Genomic DNA, 22,686 nt, shown 5'->3' on the forward strand with positions numbered 1-22,686 from the left:
AGGCCAAAAAGAGACTAGTGTCTGCAACCTTTCTGTCTGTGCTGGATTATGGAGATGTGGTTTATATGAATGCATCTTCTCAGTGCCTTCACTCGCTGGACACCGTCTACCACGGTGCACTGAAATTCATCACAAACCTCAGATCCTTGACGCACCACTGCAATCTATACACTCGTGTTGGATGGTCTTCCCTGACCACGCGTAGACTGAAACATTGGCACATCCTTATATATAAGGCTATTCTTGGTGCTCTTCCCCCTTATCTAAGGATGTACATAAATAGAAAATGCACAGGATACTATCGGCTTCGCTCCGAGAACTTTTTCCTTTTAACTCTACCAAAGGTCCGTACTGAACTTGGGAAAAGAACGTTCAGTTACGCTGCCCCTCAAGCTTGGAACCTGCTTCAAACTGAGCTGAAACTCAGAGAGCTGGTCTCATTAGAAACACTCAAAGCAACTTTAACTGACCTTGAAGCAGGCCGCTGTGTCTGTAAATGCTTTGGCTAAACTTGGTGTATGACTGAGTTCTGATTGTGTGTTTTTTAATTGTTTGTAACTGTAAAACTGTCTGAAACTGTGCTGTTACCATTCTTGGGCCAGGACTCTCTTGAAAAAGAGATTTTTAATCTCAATGAGACCTATCCTGGTTAAATAAAGGTAAAATAAATAAAAATAAAAATAAAAGTTAGTGCTCAAATATTGTGTACAAGATGTAGACAAAGTCTCTTTGAACGCCAAGGCATGTTGATGCTAACATTTATCTTGATTTATTAAGCAACACATAACTTTTAACAACGTTCTTGTGCTTGATAGGAATCTGATAACTTCCCAACACCAAGATGACATGTTTTTTTACGCTCCCTTGACTCCAAGGGTAAGGCTATCTGCAGATCCAATCTAAGTACAAACTCATAAAGTATTTAGCTATCTATTCTTCTTATCCAGTCACGTCTCCAAAACTGAACATGACCAGTTTCACTCTAAATTGCTGGTTGTTAACATATACTGTATCTATAAAACTTGCTGAAATTTATGAAATTACATTTATCCTCACAGTTTGCTTAATGTTTTATGAATGTGCAGCACTGGCATGAATAGAGCAAGAGCAACATCTTAAAACGGATTTAAAATGAAAATGCACACTGGCACATTATCCTTATTATTTTCATGGTTCTGTCAATATTATTAATGACGTTTGTTCTTTTTACACGCTATATAATAAACTTTGACTAAGAGGAATAACATTTATGATTGTTTGAGCATTTACACCACAATGAGTTTTATTATGAACCAGAAATGTGATTTTCCTCGAGCAATCACTCTAGTTACTTTCGCTGGGTCTATAAATGCCCCCTGTTCCTTGAAATGGTGGCGTAGCTCCAGACTTTGATAGGTCGTTTTCATCCATTAAGCATATGATATAAAGATGAATTGAGGATTTAGCATCATGGTCAGAGCCATATAGCTTATCATCTTCCTGACATTTTATATTGTATCAGTTGTAAACATGCAGAAATTACTTAGATGTATAAGAAAACTGCTGCTTGAGATAGTGAGAATACGACTTGTAATGTGGTTGATTGTCATCCAGATGAACTGATAAGAGGAAGATATTATCGACAGTAAAAGAGTGTGAGAAGAAATTATTTTTCTTCATTTCCCACAAGAAGGGCCTTCTTTTCCTTTCTGAAACGTTGTCCTCTTGGGAACTCTTTTCCATCTCCACCCCTTTTTCAGGTATACAACACTCTTTTACAGTCATTCTCTCCCTGAGACTGAGGGTGAAAAGAGGAGGGCATTACACAAACTCCTCAGTGTGAAAGGAGCTCAGTGTCTCTCCTCATCATGACTGGATCTGCACTCCTGATTCTTGCGGCCCTTGTTGGATCCTGCATTCAGTTTACAGGTAAAGTACAGGATGTGTTTTTATTTTATTTAACTATTTTATAAAGTGTATACATTGAAATATGAGTTGCTGCCACAGACCTTGAAAGCTTGCACCGTCATGTGATGAAATCAGAATGATTTGGTTATTGAATAGCCAGTCTGCAATTTGTAAAGGATAGTTGTGAACATAGAGGCACTCCTATTGGATGCATTTTCTACCCTAGTTCAACATTAACAGGCCATTTGCCACAATAGGGGTGAAAGTAGATGATATCTACAAACTACTGGCTTTATTTATGTTTAACAAAGTTGGAGCTTTCTGAAGGATTACATGGTGATATGAACAGATTAAATAAAATGTTACCAAATCCATTCTAGTTCATATGAAATGCAAGTGTTAATGTGAAAAAATTAGATAAGTATGCTTAGTAAAATAAAAATAAAAAGTACATTGAATGCAGTCATCCTGAATTAGTACTGACCTCTATGATCGAATCAATCATGATACACTTAAAAGGAAAGGTAATTTCTGCCATGATTTCATACAAAATATTATTTTTAGATACTTCCCAATGTTAAAAAGGATGCTGTATTACAAAGTAAAAAAGATAATTACAATTTATTACTATACGATTAGCATTTTTTTATTACCTGTTAACCCTTGAAAATTATCCACTTTTTTCGAAAAATTAACTGTTTTTAAGTGAAAATGTAATTGTAATTTCATGTATTTTGTTATCTTAAGAATGTAGTAAAAAAAAGGTTTTGTTTCCTTATTACATCATGTAGGTGCTGTCAATGATCGTAAAAATGACCTATCAACAGAGCAGGTAGAGTATGACATTTTTATGTTTTTGTAATCTAGGAAATGTCCTGATACTCTATCAATGATCAGTCTAACGTTTTTTTTCCCTCTGCTACAGGCAGAAACATATATGCCGCTACTCTGCTCACCAACATCCGAGCCCTTATCCCCATCCTCTTCAGGTAATGCGCTTTGCAATCAATATCAATAATCATATCAATCTGACTAGCATGTGATCGCTTTCTATGACATATTAAGTTAACATCATCATCTTGTTTTGTTCTGTGACAATGCTTCTTCACCCCCCCTGCTTCCTCTCCATCAGTTCATACTCTCAGACCGGGTGATATCTCAGCTGTTTATGTCTTGGGAACTCCAATCTCACACAGGTATACATCCAATTATATATTTATTGGAATACCTTACTTTAGTAATTAACAAATGTGGCTTCCTGAGCAGAAGCTTATGTGTTATGTGTTGTGTCTCTCAATATGGTGTTGTGTCTTTTTTATCACTAGTGATGAAGCATCCCGAGTGGTCAAGAGAGTCGCTGGTAAGTCTTTAAACCTTCCACCACATGCCGTAATCACCACTTATATAGTTATTTACTATCTCAAAAATAAATATTGATCTAGAATACCAAGAATGTGACAATGGTTTTAAACATAATTCCTACTGTATGTAATCTATCCAGGGGAGATAAGAGCTTTGAATACATCATACATCGTTTTTCTACAGATGTCATTTATATTTTGATGTCAGACCATCACTTTGTTCAAGGACCATGACAAAGCAAATGTCAGACAATAAGGCATAGTTTATCTTCATTGATAAGGAATGAGGCCATAAAGACAGGTCGTTGACCTTCATTTCACATTAATAGTGAGCAAAATGTTAACGGACATGAATGGATGCTTTCACTTACTTCCTTTTTCACAACAGCAGTTGCAACATAGTGTACATGTTGCACTGTAGGTATTTATCGTCAGGAATTGTACTTGCTGTAGTTTAAGCTTGTGTCTTTGTGTGTTGAATAGAGCTGCTGTCCATGTTTAACCCTGAAGTTATCACACAACATGTGGAGCAGACCTCACAGCAGCCCAGGTAATATATACACACTAATACACTCACACAAAAGCAGTACCACACATACATGCTTTGTAAGAATTGTACTGCAGGTGTGTTATATGCGAGTGTGTGTGTTGCAGAAACTTGTTGGAGGAAGCTGAGGAACTGTCTCTATCCCTTTCAAATCAGGTACACATTAACCCTATCATAACAATGGTAACAACTTATTAAAGTTTACAACCTGTATTTCCTCTATAAGCCCTGGTAGGCAGATTGTTGCCTCTGGAGGAAGCCAGGCCTGCTCTTTCTCCGTTACTCTAGGCTCAGCTAAGCTAACCTCACCTGGCTGAAGCTTCACCAAATTGTTCATATAACACCTTTAAAACAAATATAAAGTCATGGCAGTGACAGAAAAATGAAGGAAATGTTTTTTTTAATTGAAGAACATTCTCTGGCTTCTTTAACTACTCCCACTGGCCCAGAAATGTGAAGTCAGGTTAGATGAATACCAATAATCTTATGTTTTAAATGAGGGTTTGACCAAACAGCAGATTTGTCCAGAGTCTGCTCTGCCTGATTAGCCAGTGTCAGATCTGCTAGATTGTAGGTCTCGATGACCCTCAACATGGAACATACCACCTTTTACCCACTTCTCAAAGTGGATGCAGTTTCTTCAGTTTTCTCTTCCTTATGTCTTTGCAGGTGACTGATTGGAATCTTGTGCTGCTGTTTGTCCCGGCAGATTCGCTGTGTGCCTGTTCACCACATGTAAGATTCCTCACAACAAAAAAATCATGTTTGACTATAAATGATAAAAGTTATTAAAGGACCTTAAGAGTGTAATGCTGTTTCTCTCTGTTTCAGGTGGCTGCAGATGTTAAAGCTGTTGTGCAGGAAGTAAAAGCAGCTCTCCAGTTGTTGGAGAAAAGGGTATATCACCTACCTTTTGTTCAATAGAGTTTTGCCATGCAAAGATTGAATGGAAAAAAAACTAATATGCTATGTGTATGTTTACAGTTATATCACACTTTAGTTCATGTTGTCGTCTTGAGCACAAATCATCCGCAGGACAAGTAAGTGTTTTACATTTTAGTTAATACAAATCTAGCAAAATACCTAAACTACATTTACTTGACATTTTTGAAATAATAGAATCCTTTATTTACATGCACATAGTCTAACATGATGTGTTTTTAAAAGACAAGTGGCAGTCATGTGTTTTATTTTTATTTTCTGGCAGTTGTGAGTGTATGAGCGATGAAAGCATAAACCAGAGACTACACAAAGCAACTCTTTTGAAAACACTTCAGGTAAAATCCATGTAAATAAATAATACCTATAATGTGCTTGTGGCATCTGAGTCATATTCAGCTACTAACTCCTTTTCACTCTTTTTGTATTTTGGTGACAGGACTCTCTAGGTCATGTTTTGGAAAATCCAAAGTGGCACAATAAAAGGGAAGACTTCACCGCCGTGCTGCAGTCTACACCAGTCATCCTTGAACCTATCTCAGAATCTGTAAGTGAAAAACGATATATTTTCAGACACCAGTTAAAATGAATCATTTTGTACTAAAAAATGGTAACAGTTCAGCCTTCCTTCCTGGAACAATGCATAAATACTCTTGAAATGGCTAATGTCTAACTAGCATAACATTTTCATGTTTTTCTTTGTAGGAGAAAACAGTTTCTGAATCAAACCAGTTAGCTATTCAGCTGTGGACTAACCTGGTAAGTTTAGTTATTCATTATTATAATGAATATATGAGTCAAAGTCCTGAAAAACAAGCACATGTAGAGCGTTTTGACAAAACAACATGCTTAAAACACTGATGTTATCCTGACATTGGAATTGACCCTGAGTCTTTGTTGTAAAATGAGCTAACAGCAGAGAGTCATCCTAATCTCTCAAAGCAGAACTGAGATCGAGGAGTGATTACTGCGAAAGTTTATAACTCTGAGAAGAGATTAGATAAAAGATGTAAAGATGAACTTGATGATATAATCTTATCCTAGCTTGGAGCAAATACATCAATATTCAGAATTGTCTTAGCAGTGCTGTTAAAGGCTGCATGGCTATTGGCTGCTCAGAAATGGCCCCACTTAAACCAAAAGATATGAAGCAATCATGATGTTTCCTCCTGCAGCTTCAGCCTTCCACAGGTGAGGCAGAGGTCATGGACACAAGCATCTTTACTATTCCTTGCCCTACCCAGGTGCGTCATGTCATCCCATAACACCGCGACAAGGAATTGCTTCACAAAATGTGTTGCAGCATCATTCAGTACTAAAGATATGATCGATATCAAGATTTTAAATCTGATGTTAAGGTTATAACTTGTTTTTCACCTTTATCCCAGCAACAACCTTTCCTGCGGACACAGAACAATTCCCCTACTGAAACAGAGGGCAAAGTTTACAGCAAATCTTCTACACTTATAGATCCTGTAAGTCCTTCAACTCAACCTCACAACTACACTGTAGAAAGATGCATTCATTCTTCTTCATTCTTATTTGAGAGTACTGTGTGTTTGCAGGTTATGGGGACAAAGATACCTTGCACAGACCGCAGTTCATCTCCCACCACACCCACTTCAGGTAAAAAACACATTTCTTAGCTTTTATTTTGCTAATGTATTTCTGTAAATGTGCTTCAATCCAAACCCTTTATCCTCTTTTTAGTTCATGAACTCAGACCTGGAGATATCAAGGTGGTGGCAGCATTAGGCGACTCTCTTACAGTGAGTGTCTCCTTCCTCCTTCTTTCCCTTAAAAGTATATCTGAGAACAGTATTCCAATAAATATGAATATGGAATAAGAGTATACAGTATATGTAATGGAGATGTTATGTGTTGTGTGGATGTTTGCGAACATTCAAACACAATCACCAACGTATAAAACACTTAGGATAGGAGTCGATAATAAGGCTAAATGAAAAGACATGGTGCCCAAATTATAACTTTCAAATTATTTAAAGATATTTGCATATAGTCTTAGATACCCCCACAGCTGCAGTCATGGTTGCACAAATATTTCCTCTGGTTATACTCAATCTCACATCGGATGTTTTTTGCAGGCAGCCAATGGTGCGGGCGCAAAGACAGACAACCTTCTGTTAGTGATGACTGAGTACAGAGGACTTTCATGGAGGTAAGATAAGCTAAATTACTCAATTGTTCACATTTGTGGAAAAATACTTGTAAGGTCCATTTGAAGCTAACATGTTGTTTTCCTAAATTTCAGCATTGGTGGTGATGGAAACATTACCACTGTGACCACCCTGCCAAGTATGTTTGTCTATTTTTTATTTGTTTTTTAAATTGTAATATCAGCCTGAAAATAAATAATGTAAAACTGCTCCCTTAAGGTTTATCTCTATGTGAGGTCCATCATTATCTAATTGAAGCATTGTGCTCGATAATGTCTATTGTTATGGTGTCTTATCACCATCATTATAGAATTCAGTTTTACTGTAAGGCAGATCATGACCATAATAAACAATACATTAAAGGATGTCTTTGGTTATCAATATTAAGATACCAAATATTCAATAGATGTTAAAAAATAATTCAATTAAATGTATTAGAGATGCTGTAAATTGCTTATTTAAAGTGGACCTATGATGCTATATTTGAATAATATAGTGTAGGACCATACCTATATAAGGCATATTTATACTTTTTATTTTTCAAAATACCTAACAGATCATGCATTTTAGCCATTCCTCATTTCGCTCAATTTAACACTGTCTTTGCATGGGCTGATTCTGTGAGAACAGCACCATCTACAGGCCTGACATATGTACTACAGCGTCTCCAGCGCTTTCGAACGGCAATGTCCGTGGCTGTCTCCTCCTGATTGGTGGAGTTGGCGCAATAGCCGTAGCGCCACTTCTGTGACGTCACAGAACTGTTCAAATCTGGATCAGTCTGTATCAGATCCGTTGCAGCCCCTTTTTAAGAGATTTGGGTATGGAGGAAAATAGAGAGGGTTGTGTTTTCTGACACTTGGTGAGTTCCCTGGAACACCGGGGACACATATTCATGTATAAAAGATGTACAAAAGTGCATTTTGCATGATAGGTCACTTTTAAATAAATCTATAGAAATGCAATAAAAAGTGGAACATAATGATGTATTAAAATCGTTTCACACAAATATCATGTTGAAGTTACTTATTATCGCGGTTGGGAACTTTGAGATTGTGTTAAATAGTACCGTTATGGCCAGTTCTACGCTGATTATGCTGTTGAGTATAAACAAAAATGTTTTCATTACATTTATTATAATATTTAACAACCTTATATCTACTACAGAATACAGGACGTGCAATTTCATGTGTAGTAATGTTTCCATTTCATTTTGTCGGAATTTCCTGTGTCTTTGCTCTGCAGACATCCTGAGGGAGTTTAACTCCAACCTGACCGGCTTCTCAGAGGGAGAAGGTGATGAAAACTCTCCGACAGCCTTCCTCAACCAGGCAATGGCAGGAGCCAAGAGTAGGTGTGTCATCATTTTAAGTTTTAGCAGGTCACATCAGTAAAAACAAAATTTCACTTTTACTATCCAACCTTTTTATTTTCAGTGACATGGTGCAACAGGTGCGCGTCCTAGTGGACAAAATGAAAAATGATCCGGTAAGACATTGGTAAACTACAGTAACACACACATGCAGATATGGTTTCAAGTAACCTTTGTTTCAGTTTTATGTTCACAATTACCACATTACCAAAACATTTAACTCTTATCTCTTTAACAGGGTATTGATTTCCATAACGACTGGAAAGTGATCACCATGTTTATTGGTGGCAATGACCTATGCGACTTCTGCAAAGACAGCGTGAGCAAAACTTTTTTATTGAAAAAGTTGGCATTATGCTTTGCTTGTTTTCTTGGGATCATTGAACTGTCTTAAATTATCTAAAAAATAAAGATTTAGGATCTGTTGTTCAAGGCATATAACATATCTAGCCACAATAATCCAAAACATTATAAGCTATTTATTTATGATTGATACATTTTTTTTAGTCAATGAAATTCTCATCAGTGCTGAATGATACGTATTCAAATTGCACATTTTGTTAGATTAACAGTCAAACAACATAATGAAGGGCATATTTAGGATCTGAACCAGAACATAAATGCTTGCAAAAAATTACCTACTGACTCAAACGATGAATTTATTGCCAAAAAAGTGTCTTATTATTTGCACAGGATCAACTTCATGTTTTGGATCTTGTGTTCTTCCACAGCTTTTTTTCTCACCCAGCAATGTCATCAGTCGTATTAGACAAGCTCTGGACATTCTCCATAAAGAAGTAGGTTTTCTTCTTGTTGCACAAACAAACAACCTCACTGAATGTCAGCAATTTCAAAGTAATAATCCAAACACGCACCCCTTACAAATGTGCTCTGCGTCATCCAGGTGCCTCGTGCCATCGTCAATCTGATAGAGCTGTTAAACATTGTACCATTGCGTGATCTTCACAAAGATAAATCTTTGGGCTGTCCCACCTGGCTTGCAAGGTAAGCGTTTTTTTTATGTGAGGAAGAACACTGACCAAGTCATTCTTTAACAGTGTTGATGTTTATCTTTCAGTATACTCTGCCCGTGCATACTGAAGCCTAAAGATGGATCCTCTGAACTCAAGAAAGTCAATGAGTTCAATGAGGCCTACCAGGTAAAAGACAAAGGGTTTATTTTGTAACCATATTCTTAAGTACTGAAAGCTTTTACAATCCATTTCCATTTATTTCCAACCAGCTTTCCATGAGAGAGCTCATAGACTCCGGTCAGTATGACACACACGACAACTTCACTGTGGTGCTGCAGCCTTTCCTAAGAGAGCTGTACCTGCCTAAATTGGAGGTAACATACCTGAAACATAAAATATACCTATTACATTTTACTAAATATACTTTTATTTTATTTATTTCTGAATTGCTTCTCTCCTGTCTCTTCTTTTTGAATAGGATGGGCATCCTGACCGCTCATACTTCTCCCCCGACTGTTTTCATTTCAGCCAGAGAGCTCACACTCTCATGGCTAAGGGTCTTTGGAACAACATGGTATTTGTTAAATTAAAATACATTCTTTACATTCATATTTTGGCATATGTGGATATTTCTATCATCATGATCCAAAATAAATCACTGACTTTCCCTATCTCTAGTTAGAGCCAGTGGGCAACAAGACCTTTAGACAAGACTTCTCCGCTGCCATTGATCTGAAGTGTCCCTCTGAGGTAACTGAGCCATCAAATTATCAAAAACTACACATTATATGCTCTTATTTCTTATCAGTTTGTTTATTAATGTGTTTTTATTATATCTTTATCAGACCAACCCATTTTTTAGGACTGCTGTCAACAGCAACTACACCTATCCAGGCCCTCCCCCCACCCCTGCTCCTATTAAAGTACGTCACAGCTTCTGTTTTTCATACAGCACAACTTTAGAATAGCAAGTCATTATTATTAATGCCTGATGCCAAGTAACAGAGTATAAATCCCAGCATGTCTCTGTGTCATTTAGAACTGGGGCAGGGACTTTTCCTGTGTTAACACAGCTCCATCCAACTCCGTGCCCACTTCAGGTAAGCAGTTACTGTGTATCTCATTACAATAAAGGAAATAATAATGTTATGCTATGATATGTAAATTATGCTAATGTTGATTTTTTAGCTCACAGGATACGACCAGCTGACATCAAAATAGTGGCTGCTGTGGGAGACTCTTTAACGGTACGTTTGTACCAAGTATGTTTTAGATTTTGTGTGATAAAAAGGTCTTTATTACAGCACTTTGGATTGTGTCTTAGTCTTGACTTGATATACTTAATTCTTATTTATATGTTTTGTCTCTGCCACTTTAATTTCAGGCTTTCTCTTATCTTCTTTGTGTTAAACACTTTTCTGTTTTAAAAAAGTGGAGAAAAAAGAGGAGTATGTACTAGCATACCATTAATTGTAACAGGGCACTATTTATTTAGACAAATTATGAAATGGATTTGTTTGTATAAGTTATAAAATCAACTTAATGTTTTTATCCTATGTTATTTTAGTCATTTATTGATTGGTGCATCATTTCTGCAAATCCAGGTTGTCATATTTAGTTTCTGTTTCTGGAAGTCCATAAAGTTATATTTATTGAATGTGTCAGAAATATATCTAACAAATATTTTTTTGTAGACCGCTTTTGGTGCAAAGGCAAAGAATATTCTCCAGCTAAGAACTGAGTACACTGGGGTGTCATGGAGGTGAACGACTGCAAACAAACTATAAACACACATCTGTACATACACTGCATTGTGATTTGCATTTTAATATATCTGATGTTTTTTGTTTTAAAGCATTGGAGGAGACAAAACACTTGAGACTGTCACAACATTACCCAGTAAGTCCCAAGCCTTATCTGTTCTGTGTTGTCAAATAATTCATATTAACTCCACTAGATGGCAGATTCGGACTGTAACAAAACATTTTCTCTTTTGCTTTAATTCCTTCTATTCTTACATCAGATATACTTAAGAAGTTCAATCCTAAAATCAAAGGATTTTCAAAGGGAGTAGGGAAAAGGCAGACTGCCTTCAACATGGCCGTATCAGGGGCCAAAATAGCGTGAGTTATACATTTCTTTGATCTGTTATCAGGTTTGAATGCCTCCCTTTCATGTGTTATGTTATAAGTATTTGTGCACTCATGAATAATGTCATGCAGGGGAATCCCAGGGCAAATCAGGAAGCTGATTGACACCATGAAGAATGACACAGTGAGTTTAACCTACATTACGCACAATGCAAATGCATGCACTGTTTTGTAACCAAAACTTATATTGTGCAAGACAAAACATTATCTTTGCTCCATCTCTATTTCTTTCTAACCCTCATTCGGACAAAAATAGACGGTGGATTTTGAGAATGACTGGAAGCTGGTGACCCTCTTCATCGGAGGCAATGACCTGTGTCAGTACTGCAATGACCGGGTGAGTTGCTCTGAGAAGTCGTCATCGGAAATGATATTTTCAAAGCACTCCCCTCAGTTAAAAGTATCTCCTGCCTCAGCACAGTGGTCAAACAGCCCGTAGTGTCGTGTGATGCCCTGTGTAGAGCCGTCTCATGATATCACTGTCCAAATGGGACCATGCACTGGAGCAGAATAATCAAGCTTTGTGAGCAGCCCTCCCCTAATTGTTTTATTGTGTCAGAGTAAGATGAGAGCAGACATGGTTTCTTTTCAATGAGCACATTCTGTCACACGAAACACCCTCCCTCCCTGCTCCATCTCGGCCTATGTCTGCGTTAAACAAGCACACGAGGCACAGTGACAGGCCTTGTTCTGCAAGAGGCATAAACAACACAGAGGTCACCCAGACTCTGTTCATCCTGTCTCCCTCCCTCCTCCTTCTTCTCCTCTCTCTTTCCTCTTTATCATTTTGCCTCCATTTTCCCTTTTTTTCTCTCTCTCCATTACTCCCGTTGCGCTCCACTGTAACGGTACTCTCTTTTAATGTTTGTGCTTTGAAGCAGAATATCAAAAGACAGCATCAATTTAAGATGAGCTCTGAGACTGTGGTAGTGACAGCTTAGGGTTCGTTGTTGTTTGTACACTTATACATGTTGCATGGCGTCAGCTCTTTTTGGTTTATATGCACTTTTTTAGCTACATTTTTGGCCAGTTTCCCCTGTTTTTTGCCCTCATTATTCTATTTGTCTATGGTAGCAAAACAGAAGATTTGTTCATGAAAAAGTCGGCATTAAACTACAAGTGTTCACTATGGATTACTAGAAAACCGTGTGCGATTTGTGTAATTTCATTATTCCTTTTGTCTCAAAACTACAGGCCACTATGTCACTTCAGAACTACAGCCTTCATATGAAGAGAAACTTGGATATGCTTTACCAAGAGGTAAAGTAATTATCTTATCTACCAAAAAAAAACTGTTTATTATGCATAGAATACCATAACCGTCCAGAATATTGTAAGAATTATCCAGCTTTCCATCCCAGATTTACATTTTCTTCTCTTCCCTCAAGACAGCATTGATAAAAGAATGAATTTTGCACTTTGAAACTGCATAAAGCTCATATTTTCTTTCCCTTCCAGGTTCCCAAGATAATTGTCAACGTCGTGGAGATCCTAGAAATGGAAGGCCTTCGCAAGATCAAAAAGGATACTCTTGGGTGCAGTGTGTTACAACCGTAAGCTCATCGATCCACTCATGCCCAATCAATTCCACATGAATTAAGAGCACTCAGTCCACGGCAGATTGCTCGTTCGAATCAAAGCCACTTCTGTATAGTCAATCCAGCAAAAATGTGTTTTTTCAAAGGATACCTCATCTCTGAATCAATGATAATGTAGCATACCAAATCAATTAATATATAAAATGTAACACAACTTTTATAAATTCGCTGTTTAATTTTCTCCCTTGATCCTCAGGTTGGTCTGCCCGTGCTTCTTGCAAACAACAGAGGATTCCCCAGAGCTGGCTGAATTAAAACGTTTCAATCGGGATCTACAGGTTAGCCAGCGGGAACACTGAGGTCAAAATCTTTGACCAGCAGCATTTAGTTAGAGTCTCACCTCCACTCAGAAAGAGTTTTTACACAAACAGGATAGTTTCACATGTATCTGCTGACGGAGAGAAAAACTTCACAACAAACATCACAACTAGTTTGTAAGCCAATCATGGTCCAATATATAACATGTGATGAACGGGACCACTCATGTTAAGTAGTTAGACTAAATTGACTTTATTTGTTTGTACAGAAGTCTTTTAACTTGTGTGTTCTTTCTTTCAGTTTGAGACAGAAAATGTTGCGTATGGTGGGGGCTATGATGATAGAGAAGACTTTGCTGTGGTTGTGCAGCCCTTTTTTAAGAACACTATTATTCCTATGAATGCTGTAAGTTCTTCCATGTACCCCTGAACCCCCTACTGCACTCTACATTTACAAATACATGATCTTTATAACTGTAATAAGCCCTGCCCCTCAAAGCACATCATTCCCACTGACACTTATCGTATTATTTCTTCTCCAGGAAGGCAGACCTGACACCACTTACTTCTCTGTGGACTGTTTCCACTTCAGCGAGAGGGGACATGCTGAAATGGCTTCATCTCTGTGGAATAACATGGTGAGTCCAGCAGGCGGACAGTTAATGGCTGACTGTTTGACAGTGGAAGTGTTGTGAATAAGTGTAAAAGACCACATCTCAAGTTAGTCATGTGCTGAGAAAATATGTTCTCTGTTGTATCTCTAGTTGGAGCCAGTGGGTAGAAAGCAGACATACAACAATTTCACAAATGCAAGAAATAACATCAAGTGCCCGACTGAGGTAAGAATAAAAGCATGTCTCATTGTGCTACTGATGTCCCACTTCTGAAATATCTGTGTAATTTGTGCATACAAGCAAGAATTGCTCATAAATGTGGATGTGATTGGTGTGAATAAAGGACCTTTCCTGTTCCAGGAGCATCCTTACATCTTCACAAAGGTGAACAGCTTGCCCAGTCCAGCCACCACCACCACCACCACATCACCCACTGCTCACAGCACAGCCCTGCAACCCCCGTTTGAATGCACAAACACCGTGCCAGTGTGGCTTGCTGCTGTGCTGGCTGTTACAGGTCTTCTGATTGGCTGGGCTGTCACCTGGCTCCTGCTCTGCTGCAGAGACAAGAGAAGCAAGAAGAAGATGACAGCTGTGGAGATGAAAGGCACTGTGTTTTAAATGCTACTTTTTTCTTTGCACTGGACTATTCAAGGAGTCAAGGAACTACCAAACAACTTTTCCGTTAACCATGTCTGCTTTAAATAGAAAAGTTAAATATTGTCCTGTAACCACAGACAATCTTAGTGGATGCAAAGGTGGTATAGGCAGACCAGTCTGGACAGAATTATGCTTCATTAAAAGTCCTGCATTCAAACACCACTAAAGTGCAAGGCATGGACTTAATGAGACAATGCAGCCACCGACTACTACTAATTTAAATAAATAGATTTCATATGCAAAAGTAAAGTGTGAAATTACTGGCTACACATTAACTTATTACTGCTGTTATATATTTAATTGTATTAAAAGGGTTGAGAGGTCGATGGTATTGTTTGCTGTACAGAGTGTTAAGCCCCTTCAGGTAAATGTGCAATTTGTAATGTTGGGCTCTATAAAAATGTACTTGACCTGACTTAAAATGGAAATGTATTATTATGTACCAGAATGTTAAAATAAAAGTTGTGCAGCACAATCTTAGCAGATGTAAATACGAATTCAACATGTGGCAATTATGTGCTTGATAACTAACTTGGAAATACAATGAAATGTGTTATGTCCTCTTTTTTATTTCAATGTCTTCGCTTGTAATAATTGTAAATGTTTGTTGATATATCTGAATAAATTATTTGTAATCATTCATATAAACTGTAATCTAGCGTGATTGTTTGCATGACATCTGCACAGTCGCACAAGTCCAGGCATATTGTTGCCTGTCTGGCAAATCCCCACCATAACACCTAAATGATTTTTTTAAATGATTAGATACAGAGGAAATACTGAACATATCATAAGTTACATAAACCACCCATCCAGAAATGATTCTGCTTGGCTCGAATCACAGATCAACCTGCATGTAATGGTCGTCATAATAACCAAAGGTCAAATAACCCATTGAAAAAAGAAAAAAGAGGGTTGATTGTTTTGCAAGAATAAGGCATTTTTTCACTTCTCTTATTTGAGAGCTGAAGTCATCACTTTCATTGCGAATATATACATTGCTTTGTTAAATAATTATGGTGTATTGCTATACCCAACAATAAAATAGTTCATATTAGCTCAACCTGAACCGGCTACAACATAAAAAATATTTTTTACTATTTTTTGCATCAGTAAGAAGGATTCAAACCCCATAATGTACACATATAACAAACAGGATTATATGCTTTTACTTTTGATGTTTTAAGTATATTTTTCAGTAAATGTATCCGTCATGATCATGCACGGTTACTGTTTTATTGACAACAGCGCCTCCTGGTGTATGTAGCGGGGATCGAACCGGCTAACACTACCACATCAGTGTGAAGATGGCGGAGGGCGAATTGAACGTGGACAGCCTCATCTCTCGGCTCCTGGAAGGTGAACACTTTGAATAATGTCTCTAATGTTTCACAGAGTTAGCTGTTTGTGTTCTCTAAGCTTGGTCCGATATGTTTTCTGTAACTACCGCGGTTGCCTCTGCACACGGAGTGAAAGTGTTAGCATGTGGGGCTAACGCCTGCCAATTGTAACGGTGTATCTCCGGTTAGCTGTTAGCTGGCCGTGTTTATAAACACAGCGGTGAACGCCTACATTTCTCAGTTTTTGCAGTTATGGTAACATTACTCTAAAGAAGTAATACTGCTGTGTCGTAGTCTTCACTTAAGCATGTATTAAAAGTTGTTGGTGTGTTCGGGCTTATTTAATCTCCAAATGATGAAGGGCTGGAACTGTCCGGACTCCTGTCCGTTTTAACATACAGTCTATGGTTTTAACATTAAAATGCAACGCATGAACATGTTGTCATGGCAGTGACGGTCGGAACTGTTACGCACTTTTAATGTTAAATAAGTTAATATATTTTAAACAAAATAATGTGTTAAACATCGATTTTTACCAGCATCCCTGTCCATAAATTGTTCAATATCCGCGGTGCTGTAATTGTTTGTTATACTTTACTGTTTAATTTCTGTTCACGTTACATTAAGGAAAATTACCATCTTGGAAGAGTTGTTAAATCTATAGAAAAGGAGCTACTTTTAAAATATAGACAGTAACATGGGTAAATATTTTTGTTTGGATGCCCTTATCACTATATCTTAGACTAATTTGAATTGTGACGTAGTTTGCTTTTTGTTAAGCAACTTTTAGGTCTGTAGGTTTGTAGCTGTGTTTGAAGGGCATATTTCTGGAATTCATTAGTATTGGTACAGGTGAATAATAAACCACAATCTCAAAACATTAAACAAGTAAGATAGACTGTATAAAAACTGGGTGTATCCTTGACCTGTCAACACATTTAGTTTCTTATCTCCAGTTTAAAGTATGCCATTTTGTTTTGCTTTGTTCACAATCTCATTATTGCTTTGGTACTTGATAAATAGGACAAAAGGGATTTTTTTTGGTATGTAGGGACTAGGTTTTGGCAATGAGACGGATGTACAAACATCATTTTTGTGTTGGCCGTCCTCCTGCTCAGGGAGTTTTCTGATCCCCTGTGATATGTGCTTTGAGTCGACCAGACCACTAAGGCAAAATCAGCCGTCCTTGGCATACTTTCCACCAGTATCTGTGACTTCGTTGGAAGGATGAGACAGCAGCATGCCAGCACTGAAATGCAAAGATTTAATATTTATAGTAACTGCTGGAAAATGCCGTCACACTGCAGCTGCCTTGTGTTTCTTGCAGTCTCAATTTCATGTTAACATTGCTTTTAAATGGTGGAATCATTTAAAAATAAGTACCATTACGTCACAGCCTGCAATCATTTAGTTTACTCCTCTCAACACACTATTTATTCTCTACTGGAAACCTTGTTGATCCCTTCACACTGAGTTTTCCTTGTTTCTCAGATTGAACCACAGTGACTTGTTGATTGTTGCTCATATTTTGAATACAAGTTGGAATTGGCACCTTTCATAGATGGTCAGTTTTTCTGTGATCTTGTTGAGCACGATATTATGTTGTTGTTTTTCTATTTTCACGCCCTCTTTTCAAACAATGATGACTAATTCTTTGGATGATAATCGTTTTATAGGCTCCTTACATAATTGTTCAGCTTAGTAGTTGTTGGGGTTAGTTTACACCATGATTTGGATAAAGCACATGTGCAAATAATTTATGATTGTGTTAAATGTCCAATATAAAATATACTTTTTTGATTGTTTCGGGTCAAGTTGTAGTAGTTCCATTTGGAAGTCTTTTTGCTAGTTAGTTACTGTGATGGGTTTTTTGTTTGGTGGATTAGTTTGGATCAGTGACTGAAGAAATAACAATTCTAAAGGGTTTAGTGGTTTAAGCCCAAAACATTAAACCTGATAATTATTTAACATTTCAAAGCCAGGTTTTGGAATTGTTAGTACTTTTCTAAATCCAGATTTTTATTTGTCAGTATATGATATATGTTTTGTATGTCTGTATTGATTAAGGACATTTTCTATCAGTTGCACATGATTACCTTCGAAACTCTGACTGTATTTTTGTTTATAAAGCCCTATAGTGGAAGATGTAACAACCTGTTTTGGTCGTTGTTGTTCATTTTTCTTCTGATATTCAGCGCATTGTAAACACAACAAGAGAGTGAAAAATCCCTTGTCCTAAGTCTTTAAACCAGATCATTTGTATGTGAGTCTTGAGCCCTTGTTTGTTATCCCAACCAACACATAGCTTATTGTACATTTTGCTGTCTGAGAAATGTTGGTCTTGAGGAAAGGCCAAGTGTTAGTGAGAGTGCTTATTCATGGGAATTAAAGGTCCGATGACATGGCCATTTCTACTGATCATAATTCCATTGTTGAGTTCTACTAGAATAGATTTACATTGTTCATTTTTCCAAACTCACATTGGTTTCTCATACAGCATCTCTGTATAGTATGTGTATTCACTCTCTTTCCTAAACGGCTTGTTGGAGCTCATGCCCCCCGCTCCCTATGAGCCCACTGTGCTCTGATTGGTCAGCTCGCCCACTCTGTTCTGATGAGTCCACCACCGTTACAGCGGAACATCAGTGATTATGTGTTACAATGGCGTTAGCAACCAGAAAATGACACCAGTAATGACAAACAGATGAGAATGCTGCGTGGGGTCTGGGTGCCGTGTTGGCGAGAGATTGCGGGGATCGCTGCTGCGGACAGTGTGAGCTGGATTACTGAGGTCGTTTCCTGAAAACACACTCTCACAGCCTGGCTGTGAGTTTGTTTGTGAGTTCAGGCTGATAAATCTGCGGAGCCGTGTGTGTGTGAGGAGCTCCACGGATTGGTCCATTTGGAACTGGGCATTGTTACGTCACCATACTCAGGAAGAAAAAAATGTAAAAAGAAAAATCTCCAACGAGGCGTTCTGGGGCAGCATAGACAGGTCTTTTCTGTGTTAGAGTTTTACTCGCTACAGGGTGTACTTTAAGGGTTTGTGACTTTGCAGACCGTTTACATGCAGAAAAAACCACATAACACACAAGGGGACGGGTAATAACCGGAAAAGCATTACATGGGACCTTTAAAACTTGTCGTCACACACACAAACAGAGCTTTGGTATTTATTGGTTGCAAGTCCTTGTCCTTGCTTCATTTTACCCTTCGCCCTCAATGTTCTTAAGAACTAATCTCTTTCAAAAGTGCCAGGCTGCAGAAGTGGGAACAGTGAAAGTTCAGTGTTAAAGCAGGGCATCCAAGTTTATCTCGCCCGGCCGCTGAGTGAACAGCCCTACTTCTGCAATTTCATGCTTCACCCAATGCGGCACACGTGTATGAAACAGATACATTAGATGGGTGATAAAGAAATGTAATATTGTGAAATTGATGGTGTAGCAACACTTGGTTAAGGTTGGTGGAGCCCTAGAATAGTTCTTGGCTCTCGGTTTGACCATCTGTGAGGATCCATGTTTCTCTGGTTCACTCACCTCTCTCAGATTTTGTTGGATTACATGACTAATGGGCTGCTGATAGTGAGTGCAGTGTGTAAGCAGCATGTGAGTGTCCTCACTTGTGCATACAAAAATGCATGCACTAAGCTTTAGGACTGGCACACTAATACATCAGCTAAACCATTTTGAACTGTTTTCTTTTTAGTCATTCTATAATTTGTTATTCTATAAGGATTAAGTACAAACAATTTAAAAGTAACGTCTCTCTTACTAACATGCGTTTGTTTCACTGGGCTCAGCTATCCTTTATTGGGATCTTTAGTGGGCGTCAAGCTTTAACGCAATTCCAAAATAGTTAGTTATTACATAGTCGCTCAGTCAGGGTTTCCACAGTCAGTGGTTCATCTTTTACACAGTGCTTTGGTTTGCTTTTTGTGGATTCAAACTGAGATTTAATCAAAGATTGCTATATTCTATTATTACCATTTACTATGGGCTACATGCATAATTGAATTCAGTGTCAAAGCACTGTTAATCTCTGTTATGCCCCAACTATTGTTAGGGTAATGACCACTTTATTAAACCAATGAATAATCCTAAAAAAAGGTAACTAGTGTGATGTAGACACTTCTGACACTCCACTTAATATGCGTTAAAAGCCTGACAGCAACGTTTGCCTAATTGTAACAGGATGTAACTGATAGTGTGCTTTTTAAATGCATGACACCTTTGAGAAACATTGCACTAAACACGCTGTCCAAATATTAGACACATAAAGTGCAGAGTTAGAAACTAGATCGAAATTATGCACGCCACAAGGCTCTCTATAGCAAGGCAGGCAGTTTTCATGTGAAATCTCACTCTTCATATCTGTGATTTCTTTTGCCTGCTGACTGTATCCAACGTTTGCATTTCTCACTTTTCTTTTTATCATTCTAAGATAAATCTGTTCCAAGAGCTGTGGCATAACGCCAGAAAGTAGGCTTAAGCTAACGGTACAACTACACAGCCAATCAACCCACACCGTGCTGAAGATGCAAGCTGCACTCATAGTATATGCAGTGGATGATACTTAGCAGTTATAAGCTACAAAACCATTACGTACACATCTCCTCAGATTTTAGAATTATTATGTGATGATTCTCCTGACAGTGTTCTTTTTTTAACCTTAGGTGAACATTTATTGTACCATGTCCTGCATTCTGATGAAGTTGGGGGTTGCTGATGCTGTCGTATTAACACTGACAATGATGCTAACAGTTACTGACGTGTCTTCTTTTTTTTCCAGTACGAGGATGTCGCCCAGGAAAGATAGTCCAGATGAGCGAGTCAGAGGTGCGAGGCCTCTGCATCAAATCCAGGGAGATCTTCCTCAGTCAGCCCATCCTGCTGGAGCTCGAGGCTCCGCTGAAGATCTGTGGTCAGTGCTGTTCATCTCTGACCTCATCTCAATTGATTATTTATCCTCCTCCTTTCCCTCACTCGCGTCCCTTCCTTGCGTCTTTGCTCCGCCTCCGTAAGACACGAGTGAGAGACACGAGGAAGAGACGCGAGGACAGAGGAGTCCTCCGGTATTAGTTGGGATGTCCTCGTTCACTCCAGCGTCTCCATAAACCACGCCCTTTACTTCTGCTGTGAACAGTCTATCACCTGTCACTGGACTTCCCTCCACATAAATCCCTTCTAACCTGGAATTCAGTTTTCTCATTGAAATGATTTCGTCCATCTCTTCCATTCATCTCTTTTATCATAGTTTTCTATATATTATTTTCGGTCCTGTGTTTGTTTTTCCAGGTATAACATTTCATTTCAGTTATAATTATAATCATAACAATAGTAATAATTGATGGTTATTATGGTATTTGAGCTTGTTTCAGATCAACTTCTGTATTGGATGTTGTTATTTAATTTGTCCGACAGAAGAGAGACACAAATCACTAAAATATGTATCAGTTAGCTACCCGTATTTGTATGTATCCTAAATGTTTGACGTTCTGTGGGTCTACCACACATGCATCAAAAACCACAAGTAAGAACTGTAAGCTATTATTTTATAATCAAAACATTATTATTGAATTTGAAAGTATATTTTATAGAGTATGATCTCATGATTCGTTTAAGAGATTTATATATTTTACTCTTCATGAAGCACTTTAAACATTTAATGACTCTGATCCTCCTTTAACGGTAAGAACAGCTGCAGAGGCTGTGCAGCTGGGGGCGGAGCTCTGATGCGCGAGGAGTGAAAACACTTCCGCGTAGTCTGCTCTCGTGTATCCTCCCTTTCGTCCCTCACCCCTCCTCGACTCCTCCATGTGCATTTAAGCGATTGGGACGTCCTTCAACATGGCGTGTCTTAATCGATTTCCGGGTCGAGGAGAGAGGAGTCGAGGAGGGACATTGAGATGAACCTATTGTTTAATTCTCATTTCCTCACAACTTCATGTTAGTTTTAGCTCGTGTGTGCATTTATTGTATTTATTGTCTATTGGTTCTCTATGAGTTTGACTTATGAAGTGTTGTATATATTCATTCACGAGGTGATATTTCACATTATACTCGTACATATAGCATTACATTGCATTTCTAGGAGTAAGGTGGGTCCTTTAGTTATTTGAAAATGCGAAAGTCATGCCATCTAAAAAGCCAGACTAGATTACAGTTAGGGACTGTAGCCTGTTTGATGAGTGTTTTTGTGTTTACTTGTTGTCATCGTGTAATGTGCTCTGAGCAGTATCACTCAGTGTTTTCCTCACACCACTGATGTGTTTTTATGTGGGCTTTGAACCTGATAAATAGGGTTCGGAACCGGTTCCAACATTTCGACAACGGCATCATTTAGAAATGTGAATTTCGGTTCCGCTTTTCGATGCCTGAGGAAATGTTTCTCGCCGCTCTCCGTAGCCTACTGTATGACTGCGGCGGGGCGGGAAATATAGCTTTGTACCTACATTTCCTACAGCGTAACCTGGGACCAGGGCCGGCCCGTCGGACTGGCGTTATAGATGTTCGCCTAGGGCGCCAGATCTGTTCTAGGCGCTGCGCTGACAGCTCTGGGAGGGAAAAAAAAATGTTTTGACCGTTGGTGCTCATCCTAATTTTCGGCCTTGATGTAACAACATTCATAATTAAGTAAATGTAACACCCTTTTCATCCCGGTTACACTTTTCATTTGCCCTATAAGATGGGCACTGTAAGTGATGAAAATGGGGGATGTTGACTTATCTGGCACCCGGCCCGCAGCTCACAGCCAACGTGTGAGTGACGGCCCCTACACACGGCGGCGTGCGTTGCCGCTTGGCGTGTCTTG

General features: G+C 38.4%; 3 protein-coding genes across 3 annotated transcripts in view; 2 read left to right on the forward strand and 1 right to left on the reverse strand.

Annotated features, from left to right (window-relative positions):
- LOC104965166 (gamma-aminobutyric acid receptor subunit beta-1-like) overlaps positions 1-22,686 on the reverse strand; it is a 417,189-nt gene that overhangs the window by 347,193 nt on the left and 47,310 nt on the right. The gene's annotated exons all lie outside the window — the stretch shown is intronic.
- Positions 1,794-15,144, forward strand: plb1 (phospholipase B1). The gene is made up of 43 exons (XM_010793147.1): positions 1,794-1,908; positions 2,679-2,719; positions 2,813-2,876; positions 3,020-3,083; positions 3,213-3,247; positions 3,732-3,798; positions 3,903-3,951; positions 4,465-4,530; positions 4,627-4,692; positions 4,780-4,835; positions 5,003-5,072; positions 5,174-5,281; positions 5,440-5,493; positions 5,910-5,978; positions 6,123-6,209; positions 6,300-6,360; positions 6,445-6,503; positions 6,840-6,913; positions 7,007-7,050; positions 8,157-8,265; positions 8,348-8,399; positions 8,522-8,602; positions 9,015-9,080; positions 9,188-9,288; positions 9,362-9,443; positions 9,527-9,631; positions 9,736-9,831; positions 9,936-10,007; positions 10,103-10,180; positions 10,297-10,357; positions 10,446-10,504; positions 10,952-11,019; positions 11,113-11,156; positions 11,281-11,380; positions 11,480-11,531; positions 11,664-11,744; positions 12,602-12,667; positions 12,866-12,960; positions 13,202-13,283; positions 13,564-13,668; positions 13,805-13,900; positions 14,027-14,101; positions 14,237-15,144. Exons 1-43 carry the CDS (start codon positions 1,848-1,850, stop codon positions 14,495-14,497), a joined length of 3,282 nt encoding a protein of 1,093 aa, XP_010791449.1. The 5' UTR covers positions 1,794-1,847; the 3' UTR covers positions 14,498-15,144.
- LOC104965148 (serine/threonine-protein phosphatase PP1-beta catalytic subunit-like) overlaps positions 15,791-22,686 on the forward strand; it is a 17,134-nt gene continuing 10,238 nt past the window's right edge. The window contains exons 1-2 of the mRNA XM_010794107.1: positions 15,791-15,895; positions 20,665-20,796. Coding sequence (XP_010792409.1) covers positions 15,844-15,895; positions 20,665-20,796 — 184 coding nt within the window. The 5' untranslated portion in view covers positions 15,791-15,843. The remainder of the gene's footprint in view (positions 15,896-20,664; positions 20,797-22,686) is intronic.

This window comes from Notothenia coriiceps, unplaced genomic scaffold (assembly GCF_000735185.1).
Source record: "Notothenia coriiceps isolate Sejong01 unplaced genomic scaffold, NC01 NC01_scaffold00037244, whole genome shotgun sequence".
In the NCBI taxonomy this organism is placed as follows: Eukaryota; Metazoa; Chordata; class Actinopteri; order Perciformes; family Nototheniidae; genus Notothenia; species Notothenia coriiceps.

Coding starts and splice junctions, on each gene's coding strand:
- plb1 (XM_010793147.1), top strand. CDS start 1,848: ATGACTGGATCTGCACTCCTGATTCTTGCGGCCCTTGTTGGATCCTGC. Junction 8,266..8,347: donor ATGGCAGGAGCCAAGAGTAG/GTGTGTCATCAT, acceptor TTTTATTTTCAG/TGACATGGTGCAACAGGTGC. Junction 9,081..9,187: donor TGGACATTCTCCATAAAGAA/GTAGGTTTTCTT, acceptor TGCGTCATCCAG/GTGCCTCGTGCCATCGTCAA.